The sequence below is a fragment of the Melozone crissalis genome, unplaced genomic scaffold, assembly GCF_028551555.1.
Source record: "Melozone crissalis strain CALT ecotype California unplaced genomic scaffold, PUWL_Pcris_2 ptg000026l_1, whole genome shotgun sequence".
Classification (NCBI taxonomy): domain Eukaryota; kingdom Metazoa; phylum Chordata; class Aves; order Passeriformes; family Passerellidae; genus Melozone; species Melozone crissalis.
In genome coordinates, this window is record NW_026535804.1 from 6,997,374 (window position 1) to 7,018,676 (window position 21,303).

A 21,303-nucleotide genomic window follows, 5' to 3' on the forward strand; every position below is an offset into this window, starting at 1 on the left:
TGTGCAGTAACTGAGCATCCTCAGAAGAGCACAATGAATGTCACTGGGTCCCTCCACCCCCTCTCTTTTCCCAGTCTCCTATCTCACTAGATAAAGATGCTGAATAAAATGGCCATTTTAAAACTGCCTGGCACCTCAATCCCTGGGCTATCCTGCCAAGAGGATTTCCAACATCATCCAGACACTGCTGCATAGTCCAGATTCATCAAACCACACTCTCAAAGCAGATAAAGAAAATCTATTGTTTTGATTGCTCTACACCTAGCAAGTTAATCTTGTTTATGGAATTGGGGATTTCGATATCTGTCTTCCTCTATGTCCATTACAGCATATAATTACCTGTTACTGCATCAGTGAATTTGAATAATTGTAATACAGAAACATCAGAAGTCACTGGGAATGGGAAGCCTTTGTGCATGTAAGAGAAGGAACCTTTTAGACTGCTTTTAAATTAAAAAAAGCTGCCAGTTATTCCTATGACAAGCAGAGAAGTGTAGGCGCAGAAGTAGATAAAATCAGCAGAGAAACATTAGCAGCAACAGGAAATAGTTTATAAATGTGTATTAAGAGGAAGGCGAAGTAAAAGAACCAGTGGAAGCTCAGCAGAGGAGAGCTACCCATGAATGACCATGTTCAGGATACTCAACAAAATGTCATTTATTAATAAAGCCCTCCATCATCAAGTTAATACCAGCTACAAAGATTTCAGCCTGCAATAGGGAAAGAATAACTTGGAGAACCCTGAGATTGATAGACATTTGAAGAACTGGCTCATAATCTCAGAGCATTTGCTAATTTTCTCTGAGAATCTAGTCCAAAAGAGAGTAAAAACTGGAGATCTAGGAAAAAATGACCTGAACAGAAAGAGAAAAAAGTAGTTTAATAGAGGGCGGGAATAAAGAATGAAAGGGGAGTGTCTTGGACATGCCAAAAAGAAATGGGTGGTTTATTTTCCCATCTCTCACAGGAGAGAGGAAAATGAATTTAACCTGCAGATGGGAAGGTTCAGGATGGAGGTGGTATCAAAGCCACAGTAAAGGTTGAATTTCTTTAAAAAGTACCAAATAACTCTTTATAAGAAATGATGTAGGTATTATTCAGCCTTTCTGAAGCAAAGGAGTGAGCCTGTGACTGGAGTATAAGGTACACATATGCATCCTCAGCAGCTGTTCCCAAAGATTACACCATGCTGACATTCCACTGGGACATGGCTTGGAATGGACACATTTGATATGAAAATAGAAACATTATTTAAAGTATGACATCATGTATTAAAAAGAAAATAAAACCTAACAGAAATAATCTCATGATCTAATAAGAAAATGTTGCTTAAGAAAGATCAACACTTAGAGCTGAAAGTTAAGAATTGGGGTGGGGATGGTACAGTTTTTCTGATTATTTCTGATTATTTTCTGATTATTTTTTCTGGTTATTTCTGATTATTCTTATTTCTGGTATTATTAAAGGTTTAATTCACAATGAAACCTTTACTAATACCAGCATAGCAAAGGTGCTTTCTGGCCACCCTGCACTACCTGGACACCATCACCTCAAAGAGCCATAAAGAAATCATTCCTAGCCTCTAAACCCTCTCCACACGAACCTCTGCAAGCTTTTGCGTGTGAATTACAGTAGTATTTACAGCTGAGGTATTTTGAAGCCTGGGACTGCAAAAAAAAGATTAAACCTAGAGAAAACAAGAAAGTTCTGTTGAGTCTGCCAATTATATTCCACTACTTTATATGGGATTTTTAAGTCCATGGGGTTTTTAAGTAATATGCTTTTCTGAAAAAGGTAGAATTCAATTTTTTAATCTACACTTAACATAAAAATAAATGATCACAAATTTCCAGATCACAAGCTGCAGCCCTGTGAAGAGCATGAAAAAGCCAGTATTGCAGCACAGCCTCTGGAACAGCTAATCCAGCAGCCATGGAAACACTCTTTGGATGTTACCCAGAGCACCAAGCTCCTACAGGGTCCCTTCTGTCAGGAGCTCGTCCTGCTCAGGGCACCTCCCTGTTTGTCCTACTTCCCTTCTGAGACTTCCAGTGAAGTCCTGGGGAACCTCTCTGTGCCACCTGTGGTGCTGCACCCAGCTGCCTGAACACTTGAACACTTGGGCTGCGCTCAGGCAGATGCAAAGTGGGGAAAAAAAAACCAAACTGATGGGAAAATTTAATTCAAACCCAAGAGCTGCTTTCTGGGCTGTAAAAATCATATTTGCACCTTCCTGCTCTGCTGCAGCAGCCTTGTTTGTGGAGGAGGGAATGGGGAGGCTGAGCACAGCCCTGCATTTGCAGCAGGTCCCACCTCCTGGACACCAAACCTTGGCCTCATGCCCGGGAGAAAAGCAGGAGGATGCAGAACAGATGCTGAATTCAAGCTCCAGATTGATAACAACACCCTCAGGCTCCTGCTCTCTGACTTAGCAAGAGAAGAACAGCAAGAGAAGAACAGCTTGGCAAGACACAAAAACTACATCTCAGTTTGGTTCCTCGTGGGGATTGCCATCCAGCCTGTTTGAGCACATCCACGGGCAGAGCTGCTCCATCATCCTGCCTCCATCCAGGACTGCAGAGCTCAGCTGAGCAGGTGCTCACAGCTCTCTGATCACCAGGGAGAAGAAGAACCCAGCTCCTTCAGCCTGGACATCGGAAAAAGCACTGGAGAGTCTGACCTCAGGAGTTTCTCTTCCTCAGCTGGCTGTAAAAATCAGCGTTCTGTCTTTTTGAAATAAGGATGAGCTTGTTCTTGTCTGCAGGACTAAGAAGTTCCTGCCCCAAGGCTTCTCACCTGTCCATGCTGGAACACAACAGCACAAACAATCCTTGGAGCTTATGAGAAACCTGCCATGGCCCTGGACAGCCTGTGCTGGCACTTCTGGTGGCTCCTGGGGCAGCAGGATGGTGACAGCACACACAGCAGCTCCTGAGGAAGCGTGTGGTGCTTGACTCCATGCAGAGAAGAAGAAACTGCAGCCATGTCCATCAGTTTCTGCCCCTGAGCTGCTCACCTGGCACAGGAGGTTGGTCAATGCTCCTCTCCTGGAGACTAAAAATGATCCAGTGACACCAAACACACGCAGCCCCCACCAGGCAGGGAGGAGCCCCTGCTCACCCCATCCCAGGAGATTTCCACTGGTGTGACTGTGTTCACAGGGGTCTGAGGATGAGGGAAGAGATGAGGATCTGACTCCATGTTTCAGAAGGCTGATTTATTATTTTATCATATATATTACATTAAAATTATACTAAAAGAATAGAAGAAAGGATTTCATCAGAAGGCTAGCTGAGAATAGAATAAGAAGGAATGATAACAAAAGCTTGTGTGTCAGACAGAGTCTGAGCCAGCTGACTGTGACTGGCCATTAATTAGAAACAGCCACATTAGACCAATCACAGATGCACCTGTTGCATTCCACAGCAGCAGATAATCAATGTTTACATTTTTTCTTGAGGCTTCTCAGCTTCTCAAGAAGAAAACTCCTAAGGAAAGGATTTTTCATAAAAGATGTCTATGACACACTGGCGAGCTCTGGGCAGCTCCTGCCAGGCATAAACCCACACCAATCCCCTCTGGAGAAATCAGCATTTCCTGCATCACCTGCACAGAAGGGCTGGACTCCTGTGTCAGGAGGTGGGAGCAGCCCTGTCAGTGCCCAGGCTCTGGTGCCATCTGTGCCACCTTCCCCTGTGTGCTCCAGCTGCTCCAGCCCCATCCGGAGCAGCACAGGACACACTGGAGACCAGGCTGCTGCAGCCACAGGGGAGCAGGGCAGGCACTGGCTGCCAGCAGGGTCTGGCCCCTCTGCCCACCCTCAGTGTCCACTCTGGACAGGTCCTGCTGCTCGGCGGCCTCGGGAGCTCACACACACAGAAGCCACCCCAGGAAAACACAAGCCCTGAGAGCTGCACCAGTGCATGGGGGAGGTTCAAGAGGCCTTCCTGGGGCTGCTGCTGGGTGCAGATGGGGTTAAGGCACCATCAGAGGGTTAAAAGGGAGCCCAGAGCATTGCCATGTCTTCACCCGCCCAAACATTCTTCTCACAACTCTAAATAATTCTGTGCCTGCTGCTGAATTGGAACAAAGCTTCCCAGCAGCCTTGGATGTGCAGGATGGCACTGCCTGTGCACACCTGCAGCCCCCCAAAAGCAGTGCCTGCCTTCCCCACCCTCACTGGCCCTTCAGAGGGGTCAGCAGAGCAGGGCTGCTCCTGCTGCAGCAGCTCTGGGCTGCTCATTCCCCGTTCCTGTCACTCACTGCATTAAGGGGAAGAAGTTGGTAGGATTACAGAAGGAATTTTTTTGGTGAATTTTGCACAGCTGCAGGATCTCACCATGTGAAGAAAAATAATACCTGTTTTATTTGAGGGAAATCTGAGAGGTTATCTAGGGTTTGGCCTCCCTCTAGGAGTTGTCTTGCACGCTTAAATGTATTGAATCTAGTGCCTAATTAATCCCGCTCTGCTACACAATGGTAGCACACTTCAGTGCATTATATTATTATAATAATATAGAGAACTGAAACTATGCTGTAACTTGTGGTTGCTGTTCCTCAGGCTGGGCTCCTGACAGAGGGAACCTCTGGAGCTGAAGGATATTTTCTCAGCACGCTCTGAACAAAAGTTGTAAATTTCAAAAGTGGAAATGTTACATTTCAAAAGTTGTAGCATTTCATGATCCCCACTGAAAGAGAAAAGTCTTTAGACAGGAAACAGGGCTGAGATCAAAATTAGTGTTACAGGAATAGCTTTCAGATCTGGCCTGCTCTTTTCTGGGGTGGTAAATTTAACTCCTTCCGCTGAAGATATTGCCTTACTACTGCTGGAGCTGCAGCCTAGCAGAGAGAGGGAAAATGAACAATAATGAAGAATTTATACATTTATAAACACAGCCATTTTATTTAGTTATAAATAAATAAGAAGAAACTGTGGAAGTTTCTTCTTCTTTCACAGCCTTAAGAAGAAACTGTAGAAGTTGTCAAGGAAGGCAACATCATAAATAAAATAAAAAGCTTACAAGAGAAATAAAATTTGTGTCCTACATTGTGATGAACAGCAATTCAATTGTACTTAGGAATATTCTGATAAGGCAGCTGAAGTAGTTATACATTACGTGATAAAGAGGGACAATTGTTGCTCTCCACAGAGCAGAATGAGACATCCTAGATGTACAGGCTATCAAAAGCCAAGCTCTAACCTTATTTATTAAAACTAGTAAATAAGTTAGTGAAAAAAAATAGTAAAGGAATAAGTATTTTGAAGGATTTTAGCTGCACTGCATCTCAAACCATAAGAAGCTGATGGGTGTGTGCCCTTTGAGCTGTGTGTCACCCAAACAGAGTCCCAATGACAAATCATGGCCCAAATCCAGCCTGGTGCCATCCCTGGCAGGCAGAACCCCTCTGGCAGCTGTCTGATGGTGCCAGTGCTGCATTTCTGTGGGGTTACAGGTGTGCACCCCAAGCAGGTACCCCCAGAGATGCTGAAAGGAGCAGCCCCAAGAACCCCCTGGTACAGAGCAAAGCTCAGCAGCCACAGTCATTGGGGTTTCAAGTAAAGCACTGATGGCTCAGATTGATTTTGGCTCTTCCAAAGGAGGGGTGTGCCCCAGAGGATGAAGGTGCAGGGTGGTTGAAGCGTGACTCCTCAGAGCTAAGAAAAGAGCAGAAGACTTTATGAGGCTCTCTCTTGGTGCTGAGGAGCAAACATCCCATCCCTGCACAGGGAGGGATGTGCAGGTCACATCAACCTCCCCAGAACATTTCCCTGCCATGGGGAAAGGAGGAGTAAAAGGTTCTCAAGGTCACTTTCCTCTAACCACAGGCAAACACTGGATGCTCCAGCACTGAAAGCAAAAGCAAATTCCCTACCACAGAAGTGAATGTTGGGATTTGTTCATTCCAGGACCTGACTCCGGGCTGGAAATAGTCTGTAGCTTCTGAGTGGCTCTTCACAGGCTGCCAGGGCACAGCTCTGACCCCAGGCAGGGCATTGGAGCTCCTGCTGCAGGAGGCAGCAGAAGGGAGGAGAGGGCTCAGCCCTGCAGCTCTAACGCCATTGCATACAGCAGGGACACACACACAGAGCACTGACAGTGCTAACACAGGGACCACAGCCATTCCTGCTTGTGTATTACTGAGTCTAAAATCACAAAAGAGCCATTTCCAGAGACTCACATCTTGCCCAGCAAAAAGCTGCTTTGTTCAGTGCAGCCAGCTTCATTCCATGTGTCACCAAAATCCCTGTGGGCGAGCTTAGAAGACTGTGATATAAAGACCTGAGCATCACTGGGTGGAGATCTGTGATCAAGCTCTCTGACCTAAGTGAGTACAAAAATGCAGCCAGGGTTGAAGCATTCAGCATTCTCAGCTCCTTTCCCCTTTCACGTGCTATTTGGGGTTGGTGGTCTCCATCTGTGGGTTCCCCTTCCCCAGTGTGGGGCTCCAATGTGGCCAGCACACCTCCTCTCCTCCTCCAGCAGAGCCCCACCTCAGAGATGGGACAGTCCCACCCCCAAACTGACAAGATTCCCAAGGATGGTATCAGAGACATGCTGGAAGATGCCCTGTTCCATGAGCAGGCACACAGAGCACTGGCCAAGGGATCACAGTGTGCTGGGAACACTGATTTGCACCAGCAAAACTTCCTCCCCAGCACTGCCAGCAGAATTTGCCACAGTCCCATCCCTGAGATGAATTATGTTGCTGGCCCATGATTATGTTTTTGGCAAGCACTGAGGGAAAGCTTTGTCCCTCACTGAAGATTCATATTCAGCCTCAGTAAATGGTGCTGGGCAAGAGCAGAGCAGGGAGCTGGGGTGAGGTGTCCCCAAACCCTGGGGCAGTGCAGCTCAGAGGAACTGTGCACAGGGGTTCACTGACTCCGGTTCATGGCAAAATTATTGTCCAAAAGATGATTTAAACATGATTTCTTTTTGGAAACACCTGAAGTTCTATTCTCCATTCTGTAACAGACTGAGGTTATTCCCAGTCTTCATTTGGTCTCAGTTATCACTGATCATCAGCAGTCTGCAGTGCAATGAGACAAGTCATAGGCTCTCCTAAATCTTGCTATTGAGAGTGATTACTTGGCCTTGGGTAATGAATTAGTCCTATTATACAGCAGCTGGCACAGTAGAAGCTAATCTGCTGCTCAGGCAGCTCATTACATGGGCAGGGCTGGAAGTGCTCAGCTGTGTGCTGCAGACACAGCCCTCAGCAGCATTTTTAAACTGAATTCTGCACACAGTTCTTCAGGGCTACAAAACAAACTACGTCTATCAAACCAGTTTCTGTCTGTTCCTTTCTGAGTTAAGCATTTGCTCACTCCTAGGAAATACAATTCCTCTTCTGTGCAATTTCTACATGGCACCTTGCCATATCTGTATCAAATCCAAACTCTGTTAATTCTCCATTCTCTGTCAGCCCTTGCAAACTCTGTCACTACTCATCTCCATTTTTCTCCTCCAAACTCCTCTGTACCAATTATTCCATCCACCCCACTACCAAAAGCTTGCCAGCTCTGCCTCTTCTACAACCAAATTTCACTTCTGTAGCAACTGGAACTGCTCCTGTACTGCACGAGATTGTCACTGCAGGTCTGGCTTTGTGTTTTTCTGGAAATGGCTCAAGGAGGAGAATTTCAGCACACTGCAACTGCAGGGTTTCATTTGGAAACACGAGCAAAGGGCTAAATAAGTGAATTAGAAAGGATCAGGAAGACAAAGCAGATCCAGGCAACCAGTTTAAAAGAACATTCTGAAAGTGCTTATGGACGACCACAGTCAAACTAAGCAGAATGACAGAATAAATTCAATAGCAATGTTGTAGCCATGGTGGCAGGAGCAGCTCTGTGTGGTACTCTTGGGAGTGCTGGTATCTGTTGTCAGACCAGGTGTGCTTGTGACAGCATAAACTCCTTTCTGTGAAGACTTCCAGGAGAAAAAAAGCAGACAAGGACTGAAAAAACTACTATACAAAATGAGAAATAGATAAGCCAGAAGGCAAAGAGCAGAAACAAAATGAGTCTTCCTCAAACCAAAGGCGAGCCACAAAGGTCTGGTTATGTGGATGAGGAGTGATGATGCCAGTCACTCCTCAGACAATTCAGGAAGGTGAGAAATGTCTTGTAAATATGTTCAGGCAATTCAGGAAGGTGAGAAATGTCTTGTAAATATGTTCAGGTTATACATGATTGTTTACACGAGCTCTGAGCTCAAAGAACAGGCAAAAACACAGCAAACAAAACACACAGGGAATAAATGCAAAGCATTACATATGGAGGTAATAACTGAAATCCTATTGTACTTTTCATGTCCCGAACAATGTCAAGCTCAGAGATCCTTGTTCCTTCCCTCAGACTTCCACAAAAGCTGTCTTTTAGCAGCCCAGGGAGCTGCTCCACGTTAACCCCTTCCATGCTTCCATTCCACTGCTGCATTTTTCTCAAGCAGTCTCAGAGCTGCCTGGCCTGTCCCTGGTGAAAGGGCTGTGAGGGGTGAACAGGAGCCACAGGCAGGGCTGAGCTGCCAGGAAGGACACTGCAGGTGCAGTAAACAATGACATTTAACCCTGAGCTAGCAGATTTCAAGGAAGTTTTTACTGTGATTCCAAGTAAAACAAAGGGGAAAGTTTGGGAAGACCACATGAACAGCTTGAGACTCTTATTTTTGTTCCTCTGATCCCTCCCCACTCTCACACCTTTCTCCTTTTTACCCCCTGATGGACTTGCTGAGTGTGTTTTCATATTTTTCAAATATGAAAATTCAGTACTTATGGGACAGTTTGATTATTCCAGGCTCCATTTCCAGCCCAGAGGAGCTCCTGCTCTCTCTCTCTGTGATGAGCTAAAGCCTTGCAGCTCGCCCCTGCTTTGGCAACACCGATCCTCTGCAGCTTTCACATCTGCTGTGTCCCTTCTCTGCTGAAAATCATGGAATATCTCATCAGAGCACTCTGTGGAACATCACACACCTTCCTTATGGATCTTGGTCTGATCCATTTTACAATACAGAACACCAGGTCTTCCCAAGACTTATTACTTCTAATTTCCTGTTATTGAGGGCTTTTTCCACAGTGCAAAGAGAGGCGAAGAACTGATGGATGTGGGCACATGAAGCGATAGCCAGCAAAGGAGTTAAAGTTGGGAAGATTTAGTTCCTGGAGACTGTGGCAGCAGAGGCCATTCCAAGTGCCATAGAGCTGGGAAAGCCCTGAGAGATCTGTGCAGTAAACAAACCCAGGGCTCAAACAAACACTGGAAGACCACGGTGCTTTTGCTGCCAGCATCACAGTGGGAATATCTGTGGCTCAAGAACAGCCTGCACAGTCTACTCTTACCAACCACCAGTGCAGGAAAAATGCCAGACAGGTCTCAAAGAAAGGTTTTCAACCTTTGCATCTGCACCTGTTGAGGAGCTCAAAGATTAGTGCCCAAAGTCATCTGTCAGTCAGCCTAAATTAACTCCAAAGTGCCTCATGCTGATGGCTGAGCACCAGGGGGACTGCTCACAAATGCTGACAAAAGTGGATGTTAAAAGATGCTGGCCTGTTCTGCTGCCAGATATACTCTACAAAATGCAGAGTGGCAGCTCCTGAGTAACCCATGGCACCCCTTTCTGGAATGTGCCAGCAAAACAGCAAACCACAGATGTACTAGGCTAGTACAAAGGCTATTTTGATAGCGTGATGTGGAAAACTGGATTACTAGCACAAGCAAAAAGCTTTCTCTGCTATTCCATATGCCTGTAAAAGGGCTGCTCCCCAGGGCAGTCACCACAGCAGGTACTGAGAGCCCACAGCAGGGAGGGAGTCTGGGGAAAATGTACAGCCTGCTGTCCCTCTCCATCACAAGTGCACTCGTGCAGCTATGGCAGGTATGCAAGGGGCTCTGCCATGCCTCACCCCGTGCTACAGACTGAGCCTGCTCACCTGCCCTGCAGGTACAGAGCAAACCTGTGAACAGCCCTGCCTCATACCAGCCCTGCACAGCAGCTCCTCTCAACAGCTACTGCTTTACACAGTGGAGTGACACAAAAAATTTCAAATACGCTTAAGCACACTTGAATTTTTCAAGACAAACACTAGTTGAAGCACAGACTTGGAAAACAGTGGCTGAGCAAACTGTTGGCCCTGGTTTCACACTGTTCTGCATACTCAAGGGCTCATACCAATAAAATGGAGTGTGACAGGTTATTAAATATGGCAAATGACACTTTGAAGTGACATGAACTGGTGACAGTGTGCAAAGCAGAGTGTGGGGACCATCAATTCCATTATGCTGCTCTCGGGTTTCCCCAGGTCTGTCCCTGTCTGCAAAGGCAGAGCTGTGCAGGGTCCTGGGAATGAGCACACAGGGAGCAGCCACTGCACCCCAGCAAATTGGGAGATTTCAGCCTTGCACAGGGAGCAAGGCACAGTCCACAGGTGCTGGATGCTGAGAAAGCTGCCCACAATGAGTGCTCCCTGGAGTGTCAGAAATCAGAGACAGAAACATCAGTGCCTTATGTCAAACACCCCAAACACAAGTTAGTAGTGGCTGGCTCCCTTTGCTGTCAATGGAGAGATAAACACACACAAAGCGAGAAACTCCTCCTGCCCTGAGCTGCAGCATGGCCACAATGAAAACAACTGCAACAGACCCAAATATCTTCAGAACAGACACTACCTGCTGCTGTTATTGTGGAGCTTCTCCAAAACAGACAATGTCCTATCTTTGGGATAGCCCTTGGCATCAGCAGGCAGCAAAATAACAAAAATAAAATAACAAAATAACAAAAAACAAGTCCTGAGAACACACTCAGACATTTCAGATTCTGCTAATGAGCATTGGGGCACAATACTGAAAATAATGTGCTTCATGGGCATAAGCAACCATGGAAGATAAGGAATCATAGAGCATAAAACACAGGTTAAATCTGGTTAGTTAAATGACTAGTTAATTCTACCCAGTCATTTATTATCCCACAAGTAAAAGTGAAATAAGTAGAAAAAACTAAATCCTATCAAAGCTGCCAGAATCTTCTGGTCTGATTACAGAGCCAAATTTTCCATTTTGAACATGAAAATAAAGCTTTGTTTTTAGAAAATAAGTATCTGGCATTTTCTTATTATTCCTACTGTGTCTTTTTAAATGACATTCAGTATAGAGTGCTGTGTGGTACATTCAGCACCTCTGTTTGTGGCAAAACACTCAAGGCACTGAAGGTGCAATTTGCACTCAAGCTGGAAAGTGAGACTTGAGTTCCCCATATTTGCTGCTGCAGAAATCACTCTTGTAGTTTCCTACAGGACTTGTGCCCCATTCAGAGCACAGAAAGAGCTGGAAATTCTTTAGGGAACAAAGCAATCTTCAAGTGAGACTTTAAATGCTCCACATTTTTCATGGTTGCTCCATATCCACCCTTAAATTGCAGGTGCACAGCAACTCATTTAATCCTGCACATCTAGAAGGCAGACATCTGCAGGGAGACTGTTTTTAGACTCTTTTTGTAATCCACAGGCCATAAGAGACATTCCAGTTTAAGCCTTCTATGGCACTTTTTCATCTTTTAGCTAAGGACAAAGGAAAAACATCTTTAAAAATTCTGTCCTATGCAATTTTTGTAAGGTCAACAGTGTGATTGTTCTCACCCTCTGCAGAAGCAGCACCCATGAGCCCAGCTCCTGCAACACCCCAACTTCTGCAGGGGACAGAAGAGCTCATAAAAAATACCACAACCATCTTTAAGACCCTTCTCTGCACAAAGTTTAGCTATTTCTGGTACTATTCAGTTTTTTCAGTTTTTATGTTTTATCTGTAACTCCAACAGAGCGAGACAGTTATTGCTAGATGGATAACAGGGATTGTGAACTGCAGCCTCACATCCCCTTCACATTCTCCTGGGGCTTTAAATTCCCTCAGAACTTGATTAAAGAGTGATTTTCTGGCAGCAAAACATAATTTCCTCACCCTTTTATATTTGATTTCATTCACATTTGCCAGAAATATCAGTGGTCAGATGATCACAAGTTTCAACTCTCAAAAATACAGAAAGTCAAAGACAGAAAAAAGCCTGTGTGAAACTAAACCACAAGGCAATACCACAGGATTCTCATTGTCACTTCTCTCATGAGCACTCTGAACAACAGTTTGCTGCTGAATCACGCAGAGCAGACCAGCCTCAGCATCTGTGAGCACTGAACTTTGGGAACTTCACCTTTTCCCTGAGACAACACCCACAGCAGGTCCCATCTACACAAATCTCTACCACAAAAACCTCTCCCTCTGCCCTCATTAGGGAGCCAGTCCTGCACCAAGAGAATGAAAACCAACCTTCTACACCAGGGGAAATGCCATCCCCACCTCAGCTGTGGCTGCTGCCCCAGCACCAGCTCCCAGGGGCAGCAGAATGGCCAGAACACCCAGGATGGTGTCAGCAGCACCCCTGGGCAGGAGACAGGAGGCAGATCAGCCCAGCCTGGCAGTGATGCCATCCACTCTGGGGGCTCAGCACCCACAGCCTTACCACACCAGATTAAACACCAGATTCCTTCCCCAGCACCCAAGACTACAGACTGGAGCATTACTTGTTCCACAGAATATCCTCAGAAAAAAGCAGTGGCAGCAGCCATATCTGTGCCTGAGATCATCACACATCCCCTCACAAGAGCTCTTGTGGCTCTTCATGAATTTTATGTTAAGCTGATTTTTGAGTGGGGAGGTGGAAGAATGAGAGAGAGTGAGACAACAAACTCCAAGGATGCAGAAAGACCTTCTGAGAAAGCAAAGCAGCATTTCTGTGTGCAGGAGATAAGGACACCACGTACAAATAGCTCAGGGCTCAGGTACCCACAGCCATCCAGGTGCACACACAACTTTATTCTCCTTTGTGCATCAGGAAAAGCTCTGTTGCAACAGGTACCAACACACCCTCCCTTTTAATACCTATCACTCACATCATAGAGCCCCCAGGATGGCAGAGAGCAGTTTAGCACGGAAATCCTCAACACATTCGCTGCTATTACAAAATAAATAAATAAATAAATAAATAAATACATAAAAGGCTCTTTATTTAAATTTTATTTTTAAAAAGGCTCTTAAAAAACAAAATTAAAATAAAATTTTAATTCCTGGGCATTCCTTTCATCCTTTTTCTCTGACTCCCCAGGCACCACGAAGGAAGCAGTCTGTGCCATGCCATGCCATGCTTCCTGCAGCTGAATGTGCAACAACCTCCAGGCTCAGCTGCTTGCACATCTCCACCTGTCCCAGGTTGGTTTAGGTGAGGTGAGGATTACACAGCAGTGGAAGCAGTGAACCATCTGTCTGACAGCTGCAGGTGAAGCCTGCACCAGGGAGAAGAAACACACCATTCCTTCCTTCCTGAGTGCCTCACAGTTCTGGTAAATCAAGCTGTGGAGTGCAGATAAGATCAGTGGCAGCTCGCTCAGTCAGATTCCAGAGCCACCTCCATCCATTCTGGAAGCACACGCTGTGCTTCATACAGAGCCTTACATCTGTGGGATGACTGAAGCTATAAAAAGTGCTGACAATTTCCAGCAAATCTGCATATGTTGCTGCTGCTGCTGCTTATATAAGTGATTTCTAGTTAACTACAAATACAAAAAAGCCAAGGGACAAAAATAGGTTTTCAGAGAAACCACTTGCAAATGTGACTGAATGATCCATCTCTCCAATACTCCAAAATCACTTGTCTAGAAAAAGCAGACGCAACAGAGGTTTCTCCAGAGGGTCCCATGCAAAGCACCTCCTGGAACACACACTACCCCACTTTCTCAACATCTGTGCTGCCCTGCACCATGAAGGCTGTCACAAACTGGAGCACCTGAGCCTTGTGCCAGGTTGCTCTTACATGTGGAGCTGCAGAGATCTCTCTACACACCTCACCATCCCAAGCACCCTGAAGCAGCTGGGGTGAGGAGGCAGCCAGCCTCAGGGTAAGGAACAGGAGCTGTTGAGAAATCCCTCAGTGCATCACACACCACACTCCACTGGCTCTGTGCTCACCACCTCCTCACCTGCATCTGCACAGAGTCCCTCTTGCTCCAGGCTGGGAAGGACAATTGCTTCATGTGGGGCTGTGACAGTCTGGTACTGAGGGGCCCTGTAGGGCTCTGCTCAATGGTCAAAAGGTCAGGCAAAAATATAAAGCACACAGGAGGGAGGAAAGGGTCAGCAAATCCCAGATTTGCAGGTCTCACAGCTGCCATAGCTATTAATCACCAAAAGAGAGGTGAGGGTTGAAGCTGATGGTATCTACTCAATAGGATATGGATCAACAACATCCTCCTTCCCTGAGCCCTTCAGCTTGCAGAAGGATGATGAAAAAGCAAAACCAAACTGGCAGCAGTCTTCAGGATTGCTCTAGAGTCCATGGATTCTCATGCTCAGGAAATACTGCTTAGGGACCATTTTTCCATTAACCTACTGTCTACAGCAGTGTAAGGAACTGCACTTGGTTTTCCAGCACAAGGAAGGCAAGGACACGCTGGAGAGAGTCCAGCAATGGGCCATGAGGATGATTAAGAGTCTGGAGCATCTGTCATACAAAGAAAAACTGAAAGAACTGGGACTGTTTAGCATCAAGACATGAAGGCTTGAGAGGGATGTCATCAATGTGAATAAAAATCTACGTGTGGGACAGTAAAAAAATGATATAGACTGCTCTCAGTGATACCCAGGAAAAGGATGAGCTGCAATGGGCACAGATTAAAACAGGGAAACTCCCTTGAAAGTGACACAAATTCCTTTAAAGGACACAAGACTGTGAGGGTAGTTAGACACTGGAATACATTGTCCAGAACAGTGTGTCCACCCTTGCACACACTGAAAACCCAACAGACACAGCCAGGCAAGCCAGACTAGCTGATCTCCAAAGGTCCTTTCCAACCCAGTGATTCTGTGATTAAAACCACAGCAGCCTCCTCAACTGCTCCCAACCAGCCCAGCCTCAGGGAACCCATCTGGAACCCCCCACGAAGCCAATACCCTCCCTTCCTCCCTTTGCTCTCTGCTTTTGATCAGTTTTTGGTTTATGCTACCCCTTTCCTCCCTGACAGCAGCATCCTCTCCAGAGCTCACAGAGACATGCCATTTCTGGCTTGTCCCTACCATGAGCTTCTCCAGCTCTCATTGCTTCCATCGCTGCCTTGAGCAGGATGTTTTCCTGCCATCCCTGTTTTCCTCTAACCCTCCACTGTGGGCTTGCAGCAGCCACAGGAGCAGCAAAGAAAACAATGCCAGATGTCTTTATCTCTTTACCTCTCTATGTCTTTCTTGCCCCACATTTACCACATTTTTTTGGTCCTTTCCTTGATCTTCTGTGATGAATGAATTGAAAAGACATTTTTGCTAGCAAAAGAACACGAGAGGCAGCAAAGGCAACAATCCCTCAGGAGTATCCATCTCTGGCACAGGGCTTTGTTTCCTGGAAGCCACGTTCCAGAAAAGGCTCCAGAGAGAGCACCAGTAGTTGCTGGAGTAAACTGGGCACAGGGAAATGAGGGCAGGACAGAGGGAGAGAGCAACATCTTCCTCTTCAAACAATGTGTGGTAAAGTTCAGCTGAGGACAGAGCACCGAACCTTGCTGAGATCTGCAGGCCAGGGCCACCCAAAGCCCATGGAAGGGCTGGCTGGCACAGGAAGGAGAATGATGTCCATGGCCCCATCTGGACAGGCACTGTCACCACCTCCCTGACACCAGCTCCCATGTCAGTGTGGCTGGGCAGGGACTCAGATCAGAGAACAGAGAAGGACAGAATTCCTGTTGTGGTGTCTTTCAGTTAGATCAGGTCCCTGAGCAAGCTGCACACAAAGGATAAGCTACCTACAGAGAAGGGAAAGGCTGCCTGAACAGAGAGACAGAGCCATGAGAGACAGACACACACAGAGCTTCCTTCTCACACATCCACCCTGATGTGTCCCAAGTACCTGTGATCCCATGGATTTGGTTAATCAGCTCTCATTGATGTATTTTTTAACTCCAGCTCATAGTCCTTATTAGTCTTTTCTTGAGAAAAGGAAAACATGCCAGAGTGAACAAAATCAGCCCTTTCCATTTTTCTTGCCTTTTTTCTTTTTTTTTTTTTTGCCCAAGAGAAAGGGCCCAGGCTGTGTGGACAAGTGGTCTCCACCTAAGCTATCAGTGATACACAAGCCAAGGGTCAAAAAGGCAAATTTAGGGGCAGTGGGCACTGATCTGAGCATGGTGAAACTTGCTCAAACTTAAGCAGAGAAATAACAGTTTCTGACAGGAAAGCAAAATTTTGGTATTTTGAAGCAATTCCCCACTGCCTCTGCTGAGCAGAATCTACCACATCTCATGATACATTTTTCCTCAAGCAACTCCCAGATTCCTAGATGTGCAAACATTTAGCAATTTGTGAAACCACAAACATTCACGTTTCTCAATAAATGATTTTGTAGGTGGCGAAACTGACAAACAATAGGACTCTCACATTCTGAAACTAACGAAAGAAATCCCAAGTGTGTCAGTAGCACAGGAAAGTCCACGGCCTCACCCTTGTAGCACTGCGTGGGCAACTCTTGCTTCTACTTTCCTGTCTTTCCAGGAAAAATAATAAGAAACAGGAAATCAATGGAAGCATCATGGATTTGGACAAGAGAAATGAAAAGGCAGCACCAGATTTGTGGGCAAAATGTCCTTTTGCACAGAATCTTTTGCTCACAGAGGATTGCTCTAGATGCAGCTGCTCAGGACTCTGCTTCCTGCTTCTCTGGATTCCTTGGGAGGTGTGCATGGAAAACTGGGGATGGGCACTGCCTGCCTTGCATATAAGCAAAGCAGGCTGGCTGACTCCCCTTGGAAGGGGAGGACAAGCAGAGGCTGACCTGAGAAATGAGCTGTGAATGCCTTCAGCCCAGTCAATGAAGAGAGATGCTCCCCAACACCACTGCCATGCCCCCAGCCTCGGAGTAAGTTCCAAATGACAACAGGGCCTGGCCAGCAAGGAGAGGACTGATGGGGTCATGGCAAATTCCTGCTTTAGTGCACGAGATGTTTCAGAATTCACATGCAGAAATTGTAAAGGAACTCTTCATGGACATATTTTTTACCCTCACATGGAGCCTTGTTTGCACGGACTGAAAGCCATAAACACATTCAGGCACAAGCAGTCCCGAGGTGGGAATCCAACTGTCATCCCAGCTGTCAGGGCCCTGAAAATGAATGAAGCTGACAGAACTTTTCAGTATCCTACAGAAAGTCCATGGGTCTGCACAAGCAGCCTTAACCCTGAGCCATGCCACAGGTGGGGCAGTGAGGTGTCTGCAGCTGGCTGGGGAACTCCTGCAACAGAGGGAGAGAAGAGATGGCTCCAGGGAGAACTTAGAGAATCTTCCAATACCTACAGGTACTGGGGAAGGACATTGGAGAGGGGCATGCAGTGAAGGGGGAATGGCTTCAAGCTGAAGAAGGGCAGGTGTATATTAGACATTAGGCAGAAATTCTCCTTTGCAAGGGTGGTGATGCCCAGAAAACCTGTGGCTTCTCCTGGAAGTGCCCAAGGCCACGTTGGATGGGACTTGGAGCAACCTGGTATAGTGGAAGGTGATGCTCATGTGAGAGTGGGTGTAATGGGACGATCTTTAAGGTCCCTTCCAACCCAACCCATTCTATGATTCCATCATTCTAGACCCGAATAAATTCTTCCACAGCATAAAGCCACGACGCGTTCAGTGAAAGGAAATGAGAATTGCCCAGCATCCGACCCTCCTGAGGGACGGACAGGGGCTGCATCACCGCAGCCACCGACTCCTGCTGCTGTTCAGCCACTGTGAAAAGCCAAGCGTCCGGAGCACCCGCAGCTCGTCACACACCTCAGCTCTGCTCTCCATGGCTACAGCCACAAGCACCGAACGCTCCGGCTGCCGGAGCGAGGCCGGGCAAGGGGATTCCTACAGCACCCGGCAGCCTCAGCCCGCGGTGCCGGGACACCTGCCCAGGGCTCAGCGATGCTGAGGGGGATCCAACAGCAGCACGGCCATGGCTCCGTGTGCCGGGACACCTGCCCGGGGCAGGGGAACAGCGATGCCGAGGGGGGGTTCGACAACAGCAGGACCATGGCCCCGTGTGCCAGGACACAGCGATGCTGAGGGGGATCCAACAGCAGCACGGCCATGGCCCCGTGTGCCCCCGGGACCGCCGGTTCCCCCGCGGGACATCCCCGGGCCGGCCCCTCCCGCCCGGCGCAGCCCCGGCCCCGGTCCTACCTCCAGCAGCTGGACGTAGCTGGCCGGGAACCATCCGCGCAGCCCGTCCTCCTTCTGCCCTTCCCACCAGCCGCCGTCTGGCACCTGCAGCACCGTGATCAGCTCGCCCGCCGCGAAGCGCAGCCCCTGCCGGTGCCGCTCCCCGGAGAAGGGGTACAGCGCCTGGCAGCGGGTCCCCGACATCCCTGCGGGACGCGCCCGCCGCCGCCGCCGCCGCTCCGCGCCCGCCCCGCACGGCTGAGGGGGCCCCGCTCCGGCCCGGCGGGCGCCAGCCGCGGGCAGCGCGGGCAGCGGCAGCCGAGCAGCCCCGGCGCCGGGCGCCCACGGGCACCGCCGGCTCGGGGTGGGGCGGGAGAGGCGGGACGGGCTGGGCGAGGGGAGGAGGGCGAGGGAGGGAGGAGGAGTGCCGGGGGGAGGGGGAGAGCGGGAGAGGGGAGGGAGGGAGCGGCGGGAGGAGCGGTGCGCGGGCCGCGGGGCGGGCGGTGCGTGCGGCGCCCGTGTCGGCGGGACGGGACAGCGAGAGGGAGCGCGAGTGAGTGACCCGAGGGGCGAGGCGGGGGGACAGCTTGGGGGCGAGGGCACGGGGAGCACCGCTGTGTGCGACAGGGACCGTTCCGAGGGACTCTGTGTGCTCCACAGCCCTCTGTGTATCTGTGTGACACGCGACACGCTGTTCCGAGGGATGCTCTGTGTGCTGCACACCCCTCTGTGTATCCGTGTGACAGACACTGTTCCGAGGGACTGTGTGTGCTCCACACCTCTCTGTGTATCCGTGTGACAGACACTGTTCCGAGGGACTGTGTGTGCTCCACACCCCTCTGTGTGTCCGTGTGACAGACACTGTTCCGAGTCACTGTGTGTGCTCCGCACCCCTCTGTGTATCTGTGTGACACACTGTTCCGACGGACTCTCTGTGTTCTGCCTGTGCTCTCCACACCTCTTCTGTATGGCTGTGTGCGACAGACATTGTTGCGAGGGACTCTTGTGTGCTCCACACCCCTCTCTCTGTGTGACTGTGTGCGACAGACACTGTTCTGAGGGACTCTGTGTTCTGCCTGTGTGCTCCACACCCCTCTGTATGGCTGTGTGTGACAGACACCGTTCCGAGGGATGCTCTGTGTGCTCCACACCCTTCTGTGTATCTGCGTGTAACAGACACTGCTCTCAGGGACTCTCTGCTTGTGTGCCCCACACCCCTCTGTGTGTGTCTGTGTGTGTGTCTGTGGGGGACAAATGCTGTGTCACCCCGTGGGTGCATTAGTGATGCCCACCTGTAGGTCTGTGAGAGGCAGCCGTGTTTGTGACAACAAACACCTGTGTGTGTCAGTGACAGGCAGCAAATGTGACACTGAGTGTGCCTGAAGCGTTTGTGACGCTGTGTGTTTGTCATCTGTGTGTGTGCAACGCCTGTGTGAGATGGTGTGTGAAGCACCGTGCATGTCCAACACCTACACTATGACCCTGAGTCAGACACTGTGTGTGTTTGGAGAGAATGCTGTCTGTGTGAGTGTGAGACACCTCTGATGTGGGACACTCACTGTGCGGGTGCATTTGTCACACACGATCCAGGGTGTGAGATAAAGACCTTATGTGACACACCTGAGCACGTGTGAAGTGCGTGTGTGACACATCCTCAAGTGCAGCACCTGTCTGAGTGCACACCTTGCTTCAGTGTGTGTGACTGCAGCTCGTGTGTGAATTTCACATGTGTGAGCACCTCTGTGTGGCACCCTGGTTTGTGGCCTTTCTCCTGGACCTTTCAGAAGGTGGCTTTCAATGTAGCTGTCTTTCATTTAGCACAGATCGGAGCTGAGCTCTGCAGGGTGTTTTATGAGGATTCTTTCAACAATTTTCAGCCTTTTTCCACTGTTCTATTTTTTGATTCTCTGGATTGTGATGAATTGCTTAAAATCATCCCCTTTTGATATGTATTTAAGCTGATAACTACTGATCTATGATCTATTATGTGGTATTATCACAGCAGCTGTGCCTTGCTTGGCAAAACTGCACAGACCTGATATCGTGGCACACCTCCAGGTACATCTATCAGCAGTATTCTCTAACAATGCCATTTATAGATGGCAAGAACTGAAATCAAAACAAAATCCTCTCTTTTTCTAAAGCATACACAAACCCAGCTTTGCTATGTTGCAACTCATATCCACTTAGTTTAAAGCATTCACGTAAAATAATTTATTTTGGTTTGAATATTGCTTTTCTTATGTTTGATGTTGACAGAATGGTTCAGTATTTTCTTTGGTTTATTCTTTGATATTTTTTTCCTCTACTTCCAACTTGTTTTTTCTCACTATCTCCCTTTCTAATATTTTTGCAGGCTCCTGTTCTTCTTTGCAGGGACTCTCGTGATGGGAAAGCGTCTAGCAGTCAGTCCTAGGGTTATGTCCTCCCTGAAGCCTTTACAAACTTCAGCTTTTTAGCAGGCAAGCCCAAATGTAAACACTTGCCTAATTTTTATTTTAAATTTTCTTTCTAAACCTGTTACTATGGCTTGCCTTTGGCTTGCGTACAAATGTCCAGTCTGTAAGCAGAAAACCTTTTAGTCACTGGAGGTAAATATCTCTTGAACAGTTCCATAAATAATCCTCATTTTATGTTGGAGATAATGACCAGGTTGGGCTCTCTTGAGCTGTGTTTTGTCCTTCTCCTCAGCTTGCAGGGTGGCTTTGCTTCCTGAGCAGAGAGCAGCTCTTGCCAAAGGCTCGGCTGGGCCTGTGCTTGCTTCTGCATCATGTAATGTCTGTGTTGTGAAGGATGTTGAAGGGGGACAAGCTTGGTGTGTGAGGAGAATTATTTCTGAGCATAGGCATCTTTTTATCTAGCATATCAGAGCCAGAGTTATGATGAGGTACAGAAGCCATCCCAGAACAAATCCTAGTATCAAGAAATGCTGTCTAGGAATTAGAAAGAGCCAACTTCATATAACACTGCAGAAAGCCTCGACTATGGTCATCCAGTCAGAGAGAGAGAGCTCATTCCATGATTTCACAGCTTGTTCTTGGGCCTTAAAATGCCACCACTGGAACAAGTCCTGTGCAGATGGGCAGAT

At 47.9% G+C, this 21,303-nt stretch overlaps 2 protein-coding genes across 3 annotated transcripts in view; both read right to left on the reverse strand.

Annotated features, from left to right (window-relative positions):
* Positions 1-18,429, reverse strand: part of GAS7 (growth arrest specific 7) — a 73,844-nt gene extending 55,415 nt beyond the window's left edge. For both annotated transcript variants that reach the window (XM_054278690.1, XM_054278689.1), the window contains exon 1: positions 18,237-18,429. In XM_054278690.1, the coding sequence (XP_054134665.1) occupies positions 18,237-18,419 (183 nt within the window). In that variant the 5' untranslated portion in view covers positions 18,420-18,429. The remainder of the gene's footprint in view (positions 1-18,236) is intronic.
* Positions 1-21,303, reverse strand: part of BLOC1S3 (biogenesis of lysosomal organelles complex 1 subunit 3) — a 145,401-nt gene that overhangs the window by 115,682 nt on the left and 8,416 nt on the right. The gene's annotated exons all lie outside the window — the stretch shown is intronic.